Source organism: Rhododendron vialii, chromosome 4a (genome assembly GCF_030253575.1).
Source record: "Rhododendron vialii isolate Sample 1 chromosome 4a, ASM3025357v1".
Classification (NCBI taxonomy): Eukaryota; Viridiplantae; Streptophyta; class Magnoliopsida; order Ericales; family Ericaceae; genus Rhododendron; species Rhododendron vialii.
Window position 1 is genome coordinate 1027610 of NC_080560.1, and position 20575 is coordinate 1048184.

Genomic DNA, 20575 nt, shown 5'->3' on the forward strand with positions numbered 1-20575 from the left:
GGCTGTTGTCTATGGAATTTGCCAAGAAAATGGAAAGTGAATGTCAAATGGATCTGTTTGAGTTGAAAGAGAACCTTTCAGTTGCAGTCAATGGAATAGATAACCTACATACAGAATGCTTGATATTTTGATCTGCCCAGAAAGAAGAGAAAAAAAAAAGATTTGACGAATGGTAGAGAATTTTGTGTCATGTTGTTCTGTATTTACTATAAATAACCTTGTACAACTAAAAGAGGATTTTCCGCGACCGCCAAATTTAGCCAAAAAGCTGCATTTTGAACAATCTGAGATTATTCAGAGGCAACTGTTTTCCTATTTCACCAAGAAGAAACAAGAAGAAGAAAATCCAAAACCTTTCCCAAAAAAATTCCTGAAATACATTCAAACCCTCCAACAATTTCACCCTCATTCCATATTAGATTCCCAAAATACCAATCCAGGATTGCATTCTCTGCAAATTGTTATGCTTGGCTTTGATTCTTCAACATACAAGCTTTGTGGTTAATCTCATTCAAGGGTTCGTTAGGTTTCAATTGATGCCTCGGATGAAGAATGCAGTTTCATCAAAAAGGTAAAAATGAACGATTTCGTTTTCTTTTCTCTGTTGCAGTTTTCTCCCTGCACCGGGCAAAACATTAACATCAAATATAGATGATTATCCAGTTTCTTCTCTTGTGTTAGAAGATGAAATCTTTCTCTTCGAACATCACGAAGTGAGCAGTTGCAGAAACAACAAATGTCAAGTGTTCCTTATCGCAATTTATCAAAGGCCAATGCCACGGCAATACCAAATTTCCATCCCCCACCGGCTTCTGAGGGGAAACAAACAGCAGATTCCGCAACTAACAAAATTGCTCAGAACTTTGTCACCTCTATCTACGATGCAAAAGTATCGGATTTGAACCGAAATGTAACGATAACATGGTTGAAGAACCTCATGAGCCATACCCTCAACATTTTGGTCGAAAACCCTTACGGTGAAAATCATTACAGTTGCAAAATTGATCTCAAGACATGGCAATTTTGGGGCAAAAAGGGCCTAAAATCATTCAAAGTTGATGGGAAACGCGTGGACATCTTCTGGGACTTTCGCACTGCAAAATTCACAACAAGCCCCGAGCCTTACTCGGATTTCTACATTGCATTTGTGTCCGGTGATGAGGTTGTTTTATTGCTAGGTGATATGAAACATGAGGCTTTCAAAAGAACAAAATCAAGGCCATCATTGGTAGATCCTATGTTATTGCACAAGAAGGAGTGTGTGTTTGGAAAGAAATGTTTCTATTCCAGAACCATGTTTGGGCATGGCAAAAGGGAACATGATATCACCATTGAGACTTCCTTATCCGGGCCTAGCGATCCGGAAATGTGGATTAGCGTGGACGGGGATACGCTTATCAGGGTTGTGAATTTGCATTGGAGATTCAGAGGGAATGAATCCGTCGTGGTAGACGATAAACCTGTTCAGATTTTCTGGGATGTGCATGATTGGTTGTATACGAGTGGCCCTAATTCAGGTCAGGGTATTTTCATTTTCAAACAAGGAGCAACAGAAAGTGAAGATAATGATGGCAATGGAGATTGGAGAATTTTGTGTGATGAGTATTCTGGAAATGGCACGGGGTTTTGCCATCTCTTACAGGCTTGGAAGATTGAGTGAGCTAGGCTCAGTGACTGTCTGTATAAGCTTTCCATATGAAGGAAATTTCCAGTTTGATTATTATTGGAAAAGTTAAGAACTTCAAAGACCTTTGATTGGATTTTGTTTCCCTCTTCAATTACTATTAGGTACTTGCTCATGTGATTCTTGAATGACACATCTCTGTCAATTGAGCCAGAAATGAACATTTGAGATATGAATTGGAGTTGGATTATCAAGTCATATGCTTTATCCTTACGGTAGTTTTTTTTTTTTTTTGAATTTTATTATTATTTCAACAAAAAAATTCAAGTATTAAAGGGGAAATAGCATAAAAGGCATCGCAACGAGTAGGAAGCATCTCAACTAGGTTGACACCCTAACTATAACTACGCGACATTCATCTGCCACTCCAAACCCGTGAACAAAAAGAGGATGCGGCATTCATCTGCTACTCTAAACCCGAGGACAAAAAAAGAATAGTTGGCAAGGAGCCAACCATACCAAACCAAAAGACAACTAAGCTAAAACCAGCTCAAATGAAAGTGGATCCCATAACAGTAGTTAAGCATAAAAGCACAAAAAACAAAACCCCTGCACCAGTAGCAAAACCTATCTACATCTGCAGCATGATCTCATTTTGCTGTTAGAAGCCAACATTCTTTCCCCTCGTCCCATTTTCTGTTAGAAGCTAAAAGAAAAGTTCACAATACAACAGGCCCTAGTAGTTTTTGTTTTTCACTTAATTATGTAGAATTCATTTTCAATAATTCTCCCCCTCATGCAAAAGGGAGTACCCATCCATTTTACTAAATTGCTGCCAATTAGTAAAATTGATCCGAAACACGCCGCGTTCGGAGCGACGATAAACAAAACCCCTAGCTGTCTTCAAAGCTCCATAAACCTCCATATCCGATTTCTGTTTCTAATTTCTGGACTTGTTGCCGCGAGCTTTAACAATGTGGATGCAAGGTGGAAAAAGTCGAACAATGAGGCCGCTAGGCATACCTTGAGGCCACAACTTCCGACCTAGTGGCCGCAAAGTTCAAACCCGTGGGCGAACACTCGTACCACATGGCCGCAAACTCGGACCACATCGTCACAAACACGTACACATGGCCTCCTAAGACTTTTGCCACATGGCTACAAACTCGTACACATGGCCGCGAACTTTTGCACATGACCGCAATTTTTTGCACACATGTATGAGTTTTTGGACATGGCCTCGAACTTATGACCGCAATTTTTTGCACACATGTATGAGTTTTTGGACATGGCCTCGAACTTTTGCACTGGCCACAAACTTTTGCATATGACCGCGATTTTTAGCACAAGGCCGTGATTTTTTGCACATGGCCGCGAACTTTTGTCACCTGGCGGTTTTGGAAATGTTGGGCTGAATTGGGCCTATCCACGATCCACCTCGATTTCAAGTCCAAAAGTAGGTCCAAAACAACTTTTTAAAAATCTTTTTATTTTATTTTATTTTACGGCGTAAAAATCTTCCAAGGCTCTATTCTAGGGTTTTGTCCGAACTCGAAACGGTTTCAGAAAATAATGGCGACTTTTGGCGGCAACTTCCTCTGCAGAACTTCACTCGGGCTTCAAGGTCGAGTCCTCTTAATTCCCTGGTGAGAAATCTTTCAATCTCCCAATTTTTTTTCATTCCCAAGAAAATTTCAGAATATTCGAAGAGAATTTGGAATCTTGGAACCCACCTGTACGTTTCGAACGCAATTTAACTTACAAGTTCTCTTGAATGATTCTTATGGTTTCATGGAAACCAGACAGTATAAAAAAAGATTCAAAGTTTGAGGGAGCGTAGCCACTGTTTAATTTTATATACGCAATTTAAAACATATTGATAATGTGAAATTTTAGGGATTTTTACCCTACGCATATAGAAATATTAAGAATTTTTATCACTCAAGGGAATTGCAGGGACCAATCCTAAAAATTAATATCATACGCTGGAATATTTGGAGTTGTGCAGTGGTCTGGGTCCCCCCTTGGGACCACCCCTGATTTTGGGAAGGAATGAAGTCATTCCTTGGCTGGAATGGCCGCTGTCGTTTTGCAGCAAACTACACGTTGGAATGAGCAGAAATCACACACAATCATCATCATTTGATTCCAGCTTCATTCCAATGAACCAAATGCTGCTTAGTGTGTTTATATGTGAGGTTTTTGTTTAAGTATTTTGATTTTGTGTATTTGTTATTATAAATATTGAATTAGGATGAAGAAGAGTAGCGGCATTCGAAGTTCGATTGGCAAAGCCAATAGTTCTTCATTTCCAGTCAAGTACATTCCGAAGAAAATTAGGAGTACTGAAAAGCTTCAGACTTCTTCTACGACTATGAAGGGCCCCAAGGATGAAGTTAGTATGAATGGATTCGAAGAAAATGAGTTGAGTTTGGAGGTTCCAAACGAAAGGAAGAGTTCACAGACTGAAAAGCATCAGACTTCTTCAACAACTATTAGGGGTCCAAAAAATAAAATAAGTAGTAATGGGTTGGATGAAAATGAATTGAGGTTTGAGGTTTCAAATGGTGGGAAGAGTTCACAGAGAAGCTTTGTTTTGGATAAGAAGTCACAAAATCAAAATCAGATTCGAACACCCTTTCTTTACTTCACCCCTGATGTCAATCAAGGTAAATTTCTGATCAGCCTGTTGTATTTTTTAGTTTTCTTGTCAATTGAGTGTATGGATTGCCATGATGTTGGTTCACATTATAGTTACATTGATGTTGGTTCACATTATAGTTACATTCAATACTATTTTACGCATATACGATATTTGAATATTCTCCGAAACATTTTGGATTTTGCAGAAGTGGGAGAACTGAAAAGTAGGAGTACTGAAAAGCTTCAGACTTCTTCTACAACTATGAAGGGTCCCAAGGATGAAGTTATTATTAAGGGATCCGAAGGAAATGAGTTGAGTTTGGAGGTTCCAAACGAAAGGAAGGGTTCACAGACTGAAAAGCTTCCGACTTCTTCGACAACTATTAAGGGTCCCAAAAATAAAATAAGTACTAATGGGTCGGACGAAAATGAATTGAGGTTTGAGGTTTCAAATGGTGGGAAGAGTTCACAGAGAAGCTTTGTTTTGGATAAGAAGTCACAAAATCAAAATCAGATTCAAACACCCCTTCATTACTCTACCCCTGATGTCAATCAAGGTAAATTTCTGATCAGCCTGTTGTAATTTTTAGTTTTCTTGTCACTTGAGTGTTTGCATTGCCATGACGTCTGTTCACATTATAGTTACCTTCAATATTATCTACATTTCACTCATATTCAATATTTGAATATTCTCCGAAACCTTATGGATTTTGCAGAAGTGGGAGCAGGCATTGATTTTGATACGGGATTGCTGGAGACTGAATGCATTGAAGAGCGCGAGGAGGTTGTGGAGGAATTGGATATGTATGAGAAGAACCTTCACACACAAGATGTGTTGCAAGTTGGTAAAACTGAACAAGATGCAGAGAATTTGGCTATTGAATTACTTGCGATGAGGTTGGTATGCAATTTTGGAAGACAATTGTGAGTTTGGTTGTTAGCTTGAATTGTAACGCAACTGGTGCTCAATATAAGAGCATCCGCAATGGGGATAATCAAAATCAATAATCAAAATGTGTCACGTCAGCATTTGATTATCCATTTAGTTCATAATCAAACTTCATTATCAAACTTAATAACCTCTATCTCCGCATTGGTTATTTTTGCATCCCTAACCAAAAAAAATCCCACAATACACAATGCACCTATGTCCAATCGCAAATGAGTTCTAATCGCAAATGAGTTCCAATCACGCATCCGACCACACCAAATTATTCGTCTTGATGAGACGATTCCAATGTGGTGTGTTTCTGAGTTATTGAGTTTTGAGTTTGGTTATTGGGTTTGATTATTGAGTTTTGGTTATTAGAAAAAGTTGTTAAGTTTGGTTATGGAATGGGTGGAATTTGGTTATTTGCTAAAAGACATGTAATTTTGCTTATTACAATGTAAGGTGTTTCTTGAGTATTATTGTTAAGTTTGCTTATTCACATCAATTTGCTTATTACAATGCGGATGCTCTAAGCTATTTTGCTGTTGAACCAAGGATAATTTTTTTTACTTAGAGAAGCTAGTTATTGCTATGTGATATTTGTTAGTTTCCAATAATTTTTGCAAACCTTTAACAATCTGGGGTGTTCTTTTGATTTGCTAACTGAGATCTGTCCATTCTGGAGTCTTCAACTGGCAAAACTTCTGTCCGGGTCTTGGAATTCTATTAAATATCAGCTGTTGCTTTCCCTAAGCTCTTTGCACAGTTTGGAACTCAACCCAATAGAAATGTTTGAACCATGTTTCCTTTCCTTGCAGAGCCTATACAGCTGTTGAGTTGAGAAAGAAACTGCTAGGGAAAAGATTTCCTCTTGATACGGTTGATGCAGTGATATTGGACTTCCAGAGCAGGTTGGTGACTGCGTAATCAATGTTTTAAAAGTCGCTCGGCGTTCGTCGCTCGGTCGACCACCTAAGAGCTTCGAGACCTATTAATCGCCGATTAATCGGCTTGTAGCAATTAGTCGGGTTTTTATTTATTTATATATAAATACTCCCCAATGACAACTCTCATAAAAAATTGAACATTCATCTATCAATCCAACAACATCAATTGTTTTTCAAATATGACATAGAAATCTCTCCTTTACAGAAAACTGTTAACATGATTATAACACCAACTGGTACTAGGTATGGGCCGTTCATTTATTAGTCACTTACCAATTATAATAACTTTATTTATATACACCAAACAATACTACACTTCGTGTTAAGATTTAATAAAAAATATTACTACACTTTGTTTCCAGAATCACTAACGTGTCAATATGGGTATGGGCTTTTAAAAAAAAAACACTAATGTTCGAGGTCGGTGGAGTGAGAGGAGATCTCGAATTTGAGAGAGAGAGAGGCGATAGGCGGCTCGGAAATCTCGTGTTTTACACAGAGATATGACAGGTGACTCCGAGATCGATCAATCGATGACTGGGTGTTGAACAAGCCCTAAATACTGTGTTTCAAAACCCTTAAAATGGTATGAATATATAACAGTTACACCCATTGATTTTCCAAAATTATAGATTTTACCCTTATTAATCGCCGATAGCCGACTAATCGCCCATTAACCGATTAATCGACTTATCGCCGCTAGACGCCGACTGACTAATCGCCGGTTAATCGCCGACTAACTCCGATTAACCTCCTGACCTACTAATTCAACCTTCGAGGCATTAATCTAATCGGTTAGGCCAAATTTCCGATTAATTGGCCATTAAATCCTTCTTTTAGAACACTGTGCATAATGACATGGTTATTCTTTAGGTAACCTTTTTTTTCGTTGTTTTTTCTTTGGCCACTATTCTGAAAATCAATGCATGGTAAACTTACAATTCTTTCTTAGTTATGGCTGAGTCTTGATGAATCTACATTCAACTCCACAAAGCTTTTTCCTAACTTCTTTTTGGTCATGCTGCACTAGATTGGCAAATTGTTATTTTGTACCTTACCAGAAGTGTTTGTTGGATTTCTATATTTTAATTCACTTGTGTCTTTGACCCTTTTAGTTTCTTGTAGGGGTTTGATCAACGATGGCTTGTTTGCCGAAACATTTTGCCAGTCCAGGTGGTCTTCCTCTAGTTGGGGACCAAGGCGGATTAAGCAAGTAAGCTATCCTCGTTGGATCTATTTTCTCCAGTTGAAGTTTTATGGAATAAACCCTTTCAATATGCTTCTCCAGGAAGTCTGTTGATTTCTTAATCAGAATTGGCCCAAATCTGTATTATCTTACTGCTTAATTGTCTTGTCACTTGCTATTTTTCTTGGAAATGCTATTTTAATGCATTTTTGTGTGGATACCGATTTTCGTTGTGTGTTGGTTTTGTGGGTTGAGAAAGATATGTTCCTCTCTATTAGAAACCTGATGTAGTTCTGCTTCCACTTTTCCAAATTGGTTGTATTACACAATTATCTTGAAATTGTTATACGGATCTGAAAGTTGAGGTTTTGACATGGTTACAACTTACAATTGTCAAAGTTGCCTTTGTCATAATATAGTCTGACTGCCATGTGGAGAATCCTACCATGGATGGTCGTTTTCCTGCATTTATGTTGCAGGCAGATCCGTGCCTACAAGACAGTAGCTTACTAAATTAAGTGGTAATTTGTGAAGGAAAAAAACGAATATGGGTTTCTCTTAGGTAAACAGACAACATGCTCGCTCTCTCTCTCTCTCTCTCTCTCTCTCTCTCTCTCTCTCTCTCTCTCTCTCTCTCTCTCTCTCTCTCTCTCTCTCTATGTGGGAATGCCTTTTTGGAATGGGATCAATATGATGTGCTTTTGATCCTTAGGCCCCAATTTGATCCGTTGAAAGAGGAATATGGAAATGAACATTTTTAGGATAATCTTGATAATTCTTTACATGTTATCACTCTTCCTGACCCCCTTGTGCAGAGGCCTTACTGAACGAGGCAGCATACGAAAAGTTAATTTGTTGTATTTTGAGGCTTTTAGGTTGATTATGTATTGTGTTCGGTATATATGTGCAATATTCATTTTGAAGTTATGCGGAATGAATTTGCTGAATTAGTGGTTGTTTATAACTTTAAATTATCCAATTGGCTAGGACACAAGGCTTAGTTTGGCTTGGTTTTGTGATTTTGTTTAAAATTACATTTGCCCTAGTGATTGCCATTAATGATGGAGCATTGTTGGAACAGGCATTGCTCCAGAAAGGGGTAAGGGAAGCTGACGCAGAGAAGGCAATAAACTACGTTTTTAAGGATAGTAATTCTGATGGAGAGGAAGAATCCACGCACGGCTTGTCTAAAACCTCAATAGATAAGTTACTTGCTCAGGCCTCAAAGCAGTGGCTCCGGGGTCGGGATGCCACCAAAGAAACTCGCAAAACAAGGATTATTAGGTGGCTTCAGTATCGCGGCTTCAACTGGGGTGTCGTTAACTTTATCGTGAAGAAGTTAGAATCTCAGTGCCCCCCTTGAAGCACATTTTAAGAAGAAATGGGGGAGTTTTACAGGTTAAATCTGTCTTTTTTTTTTAATCACTGAAGCATTCATTCCTCATGGTACCACAGCCGAGAAGTTGGAGTCAGTTTGGGCCTCCACTGGGACAAACTGCTTTCTTTTTCAGCCCACCCAGTGCCAACCTGGTACAGAGAACTGTAGGACATGACTTCAAAGAGAGAAAACGAAAGATGGCAACACTTGGCTACTATTCGCCAGATCAACATCTTCCGCGGAAACCATAGTTGTCACCGATTAGTGTACTGTATATGTGATGTAATTGAACCAAACAATGGATTAGGCTAGTGGGCCTGCCCCTTGCACCTCATTGCACCTCATTAAGAAGTGAAGAGTTTGAGTCTCCCCCGTGTGGAGTTTTTTTTTTGGATTCGGAGAGGTGCAGTGACTGGTCAGGTGTTTGTGAGCTAGTTTGGGTCTGCAACAGGTCTGTGAGTTGATCAGAATCGTCCATGTTGTGGGGCTTGTCAAGTTAATCATGCACAAAAAAGTAGTAACTGATCGGACATCGCTAGCCACATAATCGAAAGTCAACGATTCTGATCAACTCACGGAATACAGGATGGGACTCACGTTAGCTCACACAGCAGAAGGTGCACCTAGTGATTCAGGTTGTCTCTCTTTTTTGTGTTTTGTTATGGTTTTGGGGGTTTTAGTGGACACTAGCGATGGGTTTTGCTGGGCTTCCTAATTTGATGTAGCTCTTGTGATTATGGGTAAATTCTCACTTAGAAATTGACAAATTGTGGTCATTATTCTCTTACCTTATTGTGATGGGTTTTACCATTTTGTTTTTTGATAACCAGATGTTTCGCTTGCGTGCACCTCGACTAATTTTGGGGCCCTCGAATTGACGACCGGGCAAACCCTCCGGACGGGTTTTACTTTACTCACAATCTACGTTGTTTTATTCGATTCGTTGTATAGATCTGATCACCTTAGTTTTGTTTATGCAACGTTCATGTTGTTTGAGCTATATAATATTAGTGCTTTGTCGTGCTTGTGCATAATACATGTTTAGGACGTGCAAATAACCTCTAATCAAAGATTAGTATATGTGTTGGGAGGGGTTTCCCATTTAGTGGAAAGTCACACGGAACCAGCTCATGAACATGTGATGAGAGCAGCGTGGGACCATGTGGGCGCCTGCTGGAAAGGCTTGACGAGAGAGAGAGAGAGAGAGAGAGATGGAAAGTGAGGCTGGAAATTGATATTCGCACTTTACTTTTTGTTGATGGCTCTTCATTTTATTTATAAAGTTATTAGTAACTTCACGTTAAAATTAGAGCGCCATCAATAAAAAAGTGGAGCGCGAAAATCAGTTTCTTTGAGTTTCCACAAGAAATACCGACTGGTGTTTTTTTGGGGTATTTTATTTATTTTTCTAAATATTTTGTTAAGTTTTTCGTTGTAATTTTTGGGACTAATCATTCGTGTCGACAAGAGGAATCAAAAAAATATGAAAAAAGCATGAAAAAATGGACCGGAGTTGAAATAGATCATATAAGCCAGTAGTACTTTAAACGAAAAATACCATATATTTAGCATTTTTTCCGTTGGGTGAAGTTTTCTTTGCTTTTGATCGTAGTTTGTTTGCCTTTTAGACTTGATCGAAAAATAAAATGTAAATCTAACAAATATTCAGAAAGGACAAAAAAAAAAACCAAAAATTTAGTGGAAACTGAATCGCATTTCTTTGCAATAAATTCTAATGGAACAGAGTAAATACAAGAAGGACAACCAATGATTGATCGAGCTTTTTACATGTCCTTACACAAACTCTCGACCCCCCAAGAAAATGACAGTTAAAAAAGCCATCCCAAATCAATACACAACAGTAGCAATACTATCTTCCTTTTTTACAATACTATTTATTAATTCAAAATCTACAACAGGATAAAACAAAAGTTACAATCTTCGTGCCCAGATTTTCCAGCAAAAACTTGTTCTCTAATAACATGTATCTGCCCTGCTCTATTAGATTCTCCAACTGATTATGCACAAAATTGGTACTATCATCTCCCCTGATAATTGATAAACCTTAACTAGACTGATGAATCATCAGAGAAGGCAAATGAGCAGTTAGAAGATCCTTGGTAGACCACATCTCGAGACGGGGGCGACGGCGGAAGAGCCGCCAAGCTGCCGGCCTTGAGTAAATCCGTTTCTGACTTACTTAACGGATCGACGTGTCGAATCTCCTTGAGCATCGCGACGACGTCCTTCATCGTTGGACGATCGGGAGCCCGGGCGCTGACGCAGAGGAACGAGACCGCGAGCGTTTGGAGCATTTCGTGCATCTGAGGGTCAGCCATTCCCCTGAGCTTTGGGTCAAGAATGTCAGCCGGGTCACCTTTGCTTTGCAAGTGGTCACGGACCCACTGGACCAAGTGTGCACCCCCGGGCAAAGTCGGGTCCAGCGGGTGCCTCCCGGTTAAGACCTCTAGAAGAACCACACCGTAGCTATATACATCACTCTTCTCTGTGATGGGTTGCATTGAAGCAAGTTCTGCAATACCCACAAACAGAATTAGCAAAAGGAACTAATTTGAAAGCAATAAGCTAACGTAATCGTTTTCGAACATGGAAAAACATAATGCACCCAGAAAAATGTTCAGAGAAGCACTGCATTCTGAATACTTTTTTGTGAAATATTTTTGAGTTGGTAGCAGAAGAATCTTTTGTGAAATATTTTTGAGTTGGTAGCAGAAGAATCACCTGGAGCCATGTATCCATAAGAACCAGCAAGAAAAGGCTTCAGGCTCTGCTTTGAACTATCACCATTATCACCACCATTGACAAGCCTAGCGAGTCCGAAATCGGCCAGATATGGTTCAAAATGAGGACCCAACAACACATTCATGGCCTTGACATCACCATGCAATATTGGAGGCACACAATCATGGTGGATATAGTCAAGTGCATGAGCCACACCCAAGACAACATCATATCTAGTCTCCCATTCTGCTCCTCCCCCCTTCGCAGCACCAACGCCACCGTGAAGGAGCGAGCTCAAGCTTCCGTTCGGATGGTAGTCATAGAACAACAATTTCAAGGTCGGATTTGAACCCCAACCTAATAAGCGCACAATATTCCGGTGCCTTATTGAGCCCAGTGTTTGGATTTCTGAGCTGAATGCGCCTGACTCTTCTGATGACCACATTTTCTTCACTGCCAATGTTTGTCCATTTGGAATGGTTACCCTATACACCACCCCAGAGCTCCCAGTACCTATCACATTCGATGACACTAGGTTTCGGACTATGTCATCGATTGAGAGTTCCATTTTCTGATAAAATGTCAATTCCCAATTCTCAATGGAAGATCCACTTTTGGCTAGACGGGCTCGAACCAACATGTAAACCGTTAACAAGACTAATACTGCGCTGGCGCTAACGAGGACTGTCATCACCAACTTCAGCATTGTTTTGGTACGTCCAGCAGAACCCATTCTGTCAGCGGGAGTGTTAACCCCACGGGAGATGTATAGGGCTTGGTTTCCGGTAAGGTCGCTCATTGGGAGGTTACGAAAGAAGGGGGTGTTTGGCAATTGGCCGGAGAAATTGTTGAACGACACATTGAGGGTAACAAGGTTTTGAAGGCTTGTGAGGGTGTCTAAGTTTCCAGTGAGGTTATTGTGGGACAGGTCAAGGATTCCTAATTTGGTTAAACCGGAGAATTCGGATGGGATTTCACCGGTGAACTGGTTGCAGCTTAGGTTGAGAGAGATTTCAAGAGCTGGAATTTGTCCCAATTCCTTGGGGATTTCACCTGAGAAACCATTGTTCCCAAGGTCTAAAAATTGGAGCTTGCTGCAAGACAAGATCTCTCCCGGAATCCCCCCGGAAAGTTGATTCTTTCCGAGATTTAGTTTGGTTAATTCAGTTAAGGAACCAACACTAGGACTCAACTGACCAGTTAGCCTATTGTCTGAAACGTCAATATACTGTAGGCTATTGGGCAGAGAATCAGGCAAAAAACTGGTGAGTCCATTTGAATGGAGATCAAGATATTCAAGATTCCCACATCCAGATAGTGGAGGAATCTGACCCACAAACATGTTATTACCCATGTCAAGGAAATTCAAACTTTTCAAATTTCCAACCTCCAATGGAATAGTACCCGAAAGCCCGTTATCGTTGACTCTGAACCTGTACAAGTTTGTGCAGTTTCCAATATCGGGCGGAATAAAGCCCGATAAATCGTTGGAAAGCAGCAGCAGCTTGGTTAGATTTTTCAAACCGAAAATCTGTTTCGGTATAGGACCAAAAAGATTGTTGTAAGAAAGGTCAAGAGCTTGAAGATTGTCACATTGGGATAAAGACTCTGGGATTCTCCCTGTTAGATTATTGTGCCAGGCAAAGAAGAGATTCAAACTCTTTAATTTGCCAAACAGGGAGGAAGGAATTTCCCCTGAGAAGTTGTTGTTGTCAAGTTCCAACTGAGTCAAGGCTGTGCAGTTTGAGAGTTCAGTAGGGATAGTACCTGATAACTGATTGACACTCAGTTGAAGCTCCTCAAGTCCAGAAAGTGACCCAAAACTTGTGGGTATTTCCCCAACCAGCTGATTCTCAGACAAATCCACCACTGTCAGCTCCCTGCAGTTTCCAAGCTCACTTGGGATTGTTCCAACTATGGTATTCTGCCATAAAAGCAGACTCTGGAGACTCTTGAGCTCCCCAATACTTGTCGGTATCTGACCGGAAATCGAATTCTGGTACAAGTAGAGATTCTGCAATCCACTGCAGTTCCCAATCTCATCTGGGATTGGACCTGACATTAGAGCAGTGTAAATTGCCAGTGTTTGAAGATTCTTTAGCATTCCAATGGAAACAGGAAGATTTCCAGAAATGCTGGTTTCAGCCAGGCCTAACATGGTCAAGTTGGTGCAGTTTCCAATTTCCACTGGGATTTCCCCCTTGAGATTCTGATTCCCACCGGCTCGGAAAGTCTCCAAGTTCCTCAAGTTCCCTATCTCCTTCGGAATCCCACCGCTGAGCTGGTTGTCGTAGACGGTAAAATAAACCAGACCCGATAAGTTTCCGATCTCAGAAGGGATTTCCCCTTCAAGAAAATTCGTGTTGAGTGCCAAAGTTTGCAACTTTATTAGATTACAAACTTCAACTGGGATTTCGCCTGAGATGGAATTGGAACTGATATCAATGGTAACCAGTTCAGAATAATCACCAAATTCTTTCGGAATGGGTCCGGTGAGATTAGCTGATGACAGGATAAGGGTGTTCAAGGAATTGAGTGGTTGGAAATTTGAAGGCAAAGGGCCTTGTAAATCCACTGATTTCAAGATTATCTCGATTACATCTCCACTGGAATCGCAGGAAATCCCAACCCATTTGCAAGGAGATTGGTCTGAGGAGTTCCATGATTTCAGAACATCCGTTGAGGAATTCAAGTTGGTTTTCCATGCCAAAAGAGCTTGGCCTTGGACATCAATGGAGTAGCAAGGAGAGAGAAGGAGAGACGTTAGAGTGAGAAGCAAGGTAAAGATGATGGTGTTGGGAGGAGAGAGAAAGGGAGGAGGAGGATTGCTTAAGGGTGGAGGCATGGCTGTGGAGAGAGCTGCTGCAGAGAAGAGTTGGGTCTGTGTTTTTTCTGGGGATTGTTGAGGGGGGAAACCCCATGTTTTGTTTATAGGGGAAAAACAGAAGATCTGGATCCAGTGAACATATTTTTTTGGAATATAATATTTGGGATTGTTGTTAAATGGAGAGAGGTGGTGATGCAGATGGGGTTTTTTTTTTTATAATTATAATTATTATTTTTTTGGATTTATTAATGCAAATTGGGGGGGGGGGGTGTTCCTTCTTTGTTTGTGCTGTCAATAAATGTGCAGGGTGGTGTTTTGGTTTTATTTGCTTTTCCTTTGGAACTTGTATTTTGTAAGTTTGTTTACAGGGATTGGGGTGGTAGTTTCCATTGGAATTCACTGTCAGAAGGATACTACTAGCCTTTGTAAAGAAATCAAGGGCCTGTTTATATCTTTTTGTTGGTGTGTTTTACATTTTTTCGAATCACGCGTCCAAACTTATTTTGGAAAACTGTTTTTCAAGATTACGGAGTTGGCCTAGTAGTTGAAGCGATCTCTTACCGAGAGCGATATTTGGGCTCGAGTCTTGCTCCGGGGAGTTGCATCTTCCCCCTCACATTATCCCATCCTCTGAATAATAATGCAAAAACAAAAAGAGGTTGTTTTATAAAATTATGTTGTACATAAAAATTTCGAAAAATATATACAGTTTCAAGAAACACCCCCCAAAAAAATAGATTTTCATCCAATGAGGAGGGAGGTGGCTGCTTTAATTACACAAGACAGTTATTCTGAGCAAGTGGTATTAAAACAAAGGGGTTGACAATCAGAGGGAATAGGGGAGCTCATGTAAGGCCGAATTTCTTTAGTAGTTTACTTGGGAATTGAGATTAAGCTGAATTCTGGCATGTTTGGCATTGGATAGCGAATCCCTTGGGACTTTATTTTCATGAACACAATACGAGACGACACGATCATATGTTAGTTAGATAATTAATTTCGTAAAAGATAAAATGTCCAATACATGGAGAGATACGGCATTGATACCTACCCCTAGCTCATGATTCATAGTATGAAATTGTATGTCCCATTGGAAATTGAATTGGATGCCCTTTCAGTTATCACACTCTTGCAGCCTCTCATTGATGAATTCATGTACCTCATCAGCTCCTTCAAGCAAACCAAGACCCGACACATCTACCGGAAAGCAAATAAGTGCACGGATGTATTTGCAAGCGACACTAAAGTCGGCGTAGCAGAATTAGCTCCATTGTTATGTTTCTACTCCTAGTTGTGTTCTATCTTTATTAGGTACAGATTTGAATGGAATAAGTATCCACGGAATGTAAACTCTTAATTTTCTTCTTTAATGGACTTTCAATTACCAAAAGAAAAATAAAATACATATCCGGGATATCCCCATTGAAGTGTCTGATCATGAACACTGCCGGCTCTGGGGTAAGGCTCAAGAGGCGTGGGCCTTAAGCCCCCCAAAAATGTCAAAAAATAGGGCCTCCACCTATTCTTAAGACCAGTATATATGTGTTGTTTTAGGGCCCAATTTTAAACCCAAGAAGACATTTTATACTTAAGCCCCAATGGCCCAAAAAAATGAAACACAGAATGCAGGAATAAACAAAAGAAAAAAACAAAAAGGAGGAGTAAAATATCGCGGGATCGCAAAAAATCTTTGGGGCCTTCAAAATTATTTAGTGTGGTAGATGTATAGATGCATCTTTTCCCCCCCTTAAATGCTACTACTCCGGTAGTTCTTATTGCAAACAAATACTATATCCAAATCAAAATTATTCAGTGTGATCGACTTATTATTATTATTTTCGTTTACAATTATTAAGGGCCTCATTTTTGAAGATCGTCTTAGGCCTCCAAAAGTTCAAAGCCGGCCCTGATCATGAATCAAACATGGCCTTAGAAATCTGAATCTGTTATTCTTAAAAGGAAAAGAAAACGAAAAAGAAACAGGGAGAGGGAGAGGAGTGTGTGAAGAGTGGAATCTTAATGTAGTGAAGTGCACATGGGTCCTTTCAAAAAAAAAAAAAAAAAAAGTGCACATGGGAAGTGAAGGAATAATCAGAAGAAAAAAAAGTGGTATTTTTTTATTAAAAAAATGCAAGCCTGTCGGGCTGCCTTGTTGTAAAAGCAATTGAAAATTAAGGAAAATAGTAATGAACATTATTGGCCCTGAGTGGAAGGGACATTATCCCACTAACTAAAGATTTGTTAATTAGGGTTTATTCAGAAATCACAACCAAATGATCTATGCACAACAATAGATCTAGTCCTTTGGTGCACAGAGGTGGTTGTTTGCAGTAAGAATCCTGCTAACCACACAGATATCTGTGTATAGATTGTGCACAGATTTTATTATAGACAGATTTATCCTTGCAGTAAATGACTCCGGTTCACCCATAAGGATATACCTCTTTACTTCTGTTCTCGTGCAATTTCAATCACAGACTTACGGAAAAGTATCTAATAAAATTAAGTCTTCACAAGAACCATGCGATCCTGTAGCTGAAATTGCACGAGAACAGAAATAGAGAGCCATTTCGGTTAAGGTGATTTGACCTAACCGTGCGATCCTGTGGCTGAAATTGCACGAGAACAGAGATAGAGAACCATTTCAGTTCAGGTGATTTGACCTTGCAGTAAATGCATAGGTAGGGGTGTTTGTGATTTTTGCATAGGTGTGTTTGTGATTTTTTCCATGATGCAGTGACAAAATTGTTCTATTGCTTTACATTAAATTGCAACGCAAATGCCGTGAGGTCAACAATGAATTAGCCACTGCAGATGGAAAAAAGGTAGCGACGGGAGAGTTTGCCCGATCGTCAACGATTAGTTTCAAGAAACACCCCCAAAAATTCGATTTTCTTTTTTTTTGGTCAAACAAAAAAAAAATTCGATTTTCATCTAATGAGGGAGGTGGCTGCTTTGATTACACGAGACAGTTATTCTGAGCAAGTGGTAAAGGAGTTGACAATCAGAAGGGCTAGAGCAGCTCATCTAAGGCCTAAGGTCAGGAATTACAAACTTTACAGTAGAGAAGTAACAGAAAGTTTAAGGATCCCGACCGAATTCCCGACGCCTCGTCGGGCCCACTCCGGCCACCGGACAGATGATCGGAGCCGACCAAAAATTCTAAAAAAAAACCGAGTGGGTCTTTGCGGGAATCAACGGCATCTGACGTGTGTAGGTAGCCGATCCAAACACTCCATTTTTTTGTATACGCGTCGGATGCCGTTGATTCCCGCGTAGACCCACTCGGTTTTTTTTTTTAGAATTTTTGGTCGGCTCCGATCATCCGTCCAGTGGCCGAAGTGGGCCCGACGAGGCGTCAGGAATTTGGTCGGGATCTCTCAGTCAGGAACTGTAGCACTGCTGGAGAAGTAAACCTTCTCTATATATCTTTTGTTTGACGGTTACGGTTCCAAGCTAATTTATGCGCATCTCGAATAATTCTCTTTCCAGTTTGATTAAAGACTGGTTATCCACGCCGAGAATAAAGAATTCACAAGAAATTATTTTCTTACAGTCTGACCCCAATAAACGAACCCTGATAAAGTCTCATGCACTTGGTTGCACCTCTTTTACTCTTTTAACAATCACTGAAAATTTAAAGACCAATTAAAAACATATTGTATCTGGCTTGTTTGTTTTGGCCTCAAAACTTCACGCATGATCTCCAATAAATTTTTTCTATCTATCTTTTTTTACTCATTATTTTAGAAAACTACCCTCAAAACCAAAACTGAATACTTAACTGATGGATCTGGTGATGAGATAGAAACAATCAAGCATTTCTTGTAAGTTTTACAATCAATATATATATATATATATATATATATATATATATATATAGGATTATTTAACAAGGTTAGCCTGATGGTATTGGACTGCAACTTAAGGGGTTTGCTCCCTCCTGTGGTCTCAAGCTTGATTCTCATTACCAACAGCTTTTGGGGTCATCTCACCTCATGCGTAAGCGAGTTAAACAGTTGTAGGAAGGACTGTAAGAAGTAGTCCAACGTGCACACAGCAGTGACAAGACCCCGTGTGCTTCAATTGTGTAACTTCCCTCTTCACCCACTTACTCTTTCTCAATCCATACAAAAACCCCACATGAAATTTGCTGTACAATCTTTGGATTATGTGGGTTGATGGAAACTTGACGAGCCATTTTCAAGTACTATATTCACATAAATGTTCAATTGATCAGAGAAAGAAGCTGATCTGTGGGCTGAAGTTGGCATGGAGATATAAAGAGACAACACCAACATCAAAAGAAGAGACAAACTACACTAAGGACTAAAATATAGTTTATAGAAAGAGCTAAACTTTTTGATCCTAAATGGTCCAAACCTTCTTTCCGTTTTTCACTCCTTTCTCGTGGAGACCTTGCTAAGTTTCCGTGTTTTCAGAAAGGGGAAAAAAAAGTTACATTTGTAATGTATTGAAGTTTAAAACATCAATATATATAGTTGAAAGGTAGATGTGCAAATGAGTTGGACCGAGCCGAGCTTTGAAGTGTTTGAGCGCAGCATGTTTAGTAAACGAGCCTAAGACTCGACCTCGAACGAGCCAGGCACGATTAATTTACCCAAGCAGCCTTTATAAACGAGCTGAGCCTAACTTTAGAGTGTTGAGGAAAGAGCCTAAAACGCGAGCTTGAGCTCGGCTATATTACTAAACGACTCAAGCCGGGTTGAGTCTTAACGAGCCGTGCAACCCTAGGTACGTAGATGTCTTCGGAGTAGTTTGTTATGCATGCGTAGCTCTCATAGAAATGTACGCGCATCGAACGATTTTGGACACATCAACTGTGTCTAGAAAATCTCTCTCTCTCTCTCTGCACAACACCGTTGAATCTCAATAAATTAACCTATTACGCCCTACTGGGTGTTTGTATGAATAGTTGACTCTGTTAAAAGACCATGTCAAAAGCATCAAAATGAATTTTCTTTTTTCTATTTAAGTTATTTTTGCTCCATAAATAGAAGCGAAAGCTACGGTAAACAAGTCGAAAAAAGCTACAGAAAGAACATACATGCAAGTTGCCCCAAACATCCCTAAGTTGCTAATATTATTCACCTTGAATTCGTGTAAACACTACAAGAAAAATGAATATTGGTGACGATAAAGTGGCGAAGAAATTTAATTTCGTCACTAAATGAGTATATTTGGTGATGAAAAAATAAATTCGTCACTATTTTGACAATTTCTGTGACGAAATAATTTTATCACTAATTATACCTGTTTAGCGACGAAAAAAATATTTTCGTCACCAAAGGTACTCATTTGTCGACGAAATACATTTTTCGTCGCCGAAAGCTTAAAAATTGTGACGAAATTATTTTTCGTCACCAAAGATAATCATTTGGTAACAAAAAATATATTTCGTCGCCAAATGAGACCAATTTAGTAACGAAATATTTTTTTCGTCACCAAATGCTTAACTTTGGTGACGAAAAATAATTTCGTCACTATTTTAACGCTTTCAGTGACGAAAAATATATTTTGTCGTCAAATGGGTACCTTTCGTGACGAAATTTATGAATTGTGCTTTGTCACTAAATGTATTTCGGACATAACTCTTTATTAAAAACTCCGATTGAGATAATTCAAATTGGGTTTGAACAATAACTCAATTGCCTACAACTTTTTCATGTTTATCAAAATTGCTAATTTTATTGTTTAAAGGTTCAAAATTACATTCGAAATACATTTTCATGTTAAACATGTATGTTATATATTAGATATTTCAAATATTTATAGAAAAGTGTATGTGGTGCAGTTGGTCGGAGCTTGCACGAAAAATTCAAGGGACTCGGGTTCGAAACCCAGTAGGAGCAAAAAAAAAGGATTTTTTTCCCATATGAAAACGTTTTTTGCAACGAAAAAATTCGTCACCAATTACTTATATTGGTGACGAAAATTTTTGTTACCTATGTGACCCATTGGTGACGAATTTTTTCGTCGTCAAATAGCACAATAAGTGAGGAAAAAAGTTTCGTCACAAATTATTCACTTTTTGGTGACAAAATATTTCGTCATCAAAAGACACTATAGGTGACGAAAAATAGATTTCGTCACCATGTAGGAATCTTCGACAACCTTTAGCCGACAAATTTTTTTCGTCACCTATATTATTTGTGACGAAAAATATACAATTTGTGATAATTTTCATTCGTCACCGAAGATATTTTTTCTTGTAGTGAAAATAATAATCACTGCTCCATGTAGACTATTCTTATCACTTAGGCCCCATATATAATA

The 20575-nt window shown here is 39.3% G+C and overlaps 3 protein-coding genes across 5 annotated transcripts; 2 read left to right on the forward strand and 1 right to left on the reverse strand.

Moving 5' to 3' along the window:
* Positions 1-257: 257 nt before the first annotated feature.
* LOC131321905 (uncharacterized) lies at positions 258-1854 on the forward strand. Its single transcript, XM_058352919.1, has one exon. It carries the CDS (start codon positions 737-739, stop codon positions 1658-1660), a length of 924 nt encoding a protein of 307 aa, XP_058208902.1. The 5' UTR covers positions 258-736; the 3' UTR covers positions 1661-1854.
* A 1286-nt stretch (positions 1855-3140) lies between these two features.
* LOC131321910 (uncharacterized) lies at positions 3141-9528 on the forward strand. Of its 3 annotated transcripts, none has more exons than XR_009198658.1 (8): positions 3141-3270; positions 3878-4293; positions 4474-4824; positions 4984-5164; positions 6017-6109; positions 7271-7358; positions 8413-9262; positions 9327-9528. XR_009198658.1 is itself a non-coding variant. In XM_058352924.1 (8 exons), exons 1-7 carry the CDS (start codon positions 3197-3199, stop codon positions 8692-8694), a joined length of 1485 nt encoding a protein of 494 aa, XP_058208907.1. In that variant the 5' UTR covers positions 3141-3196; the 3' UTR covers positions 8695-8729; positions 8843-9528. The 3 variants fall into 3 exon arrangements, 2 of the variants coding, with proteins under 2 accessions (XP_058208907.1, XP_058208906.1); XM_058352924.1 differs by having other exon boundaries at positions 8413-8729; positions 8843-9528; XM_058352923.1 differs by having other exon boundaries at positions 8413-9528.
* An 875-nt stretch (positions 9529-10403) lies between these two features.
* On the reverse strand, positions 10404-14486 carry LOC131321906 (leucine-rich repeat receptor-like serine/threonine-protein kinase RGI4). Its single transcript, XM_058352920.1, has 2 exons — positions 11452-14486; positions 10404-11242 (listed from the first exon to the last, which is right to left on the reverse strand). Exons 1-2 carry the CDS (start codon positions 14294-14296, stop codon positions 10779-10781), a joined length of 3309 nt encoding a protein of 1102 aa, XP_058208903.1. The 5' UTR covers positions 14297-14486; the 3' UTR covers positions 10404-10778.
* Positions 14487-20575: the final 6089 nt, after the last annotated feature.

What these genes read in the sequence shown, in the direction of transcription:
- LOC131321905 (XM_058352919.1), top strand. Translation starts at nt 737, where the DNA reads ATGTCAAGTGTTCCTTATCGCAATTTATCAAAGGCCAATGCCACGGCA.
- LOC131321910 (XM_058352923.1), top strand. Translation starts at nt 3,197, where the DNA reads ATGGCGACTTTTGGCGGCAACTTCCTCTGCAGAACTTCACTCGGGCTT. An exon ending in TACCCCTGATGTCAATCAAG is followed by an intron (nt 4,825 to 4,983) that starts GTAAATTTCTGA and finishes TGGATTTTGCAG; the next exon opens with AAGTGGGAGCAGGCATTGAT. An exon ending in ATATTGGACTTCCAGAGCAG is followed by an intron (nt 6,110 to 7,270) that starts GTTGGTGACTGC and finishes AGTTTCTTGTAG; the next exon opens with GGGTTTGATCAACGATGGCT.
- LOC131321906 (XM_058352920.1), bottom strand. Translation starts at nt 14,296, where the DNA reads ATGCCTCCACCCTTAAGCAATCCTCCTCCTCCCTTTCTCTCTCCTCCC. An exon ending in TTATGGATACATGGCTCCAG is followed by an intron (nt 11,243 to 11,451) that starts GTGATTCTTCTG and finishes TGGGTATTGCAG; the next exon opens with AACTTGCTTCAATGCAACCC.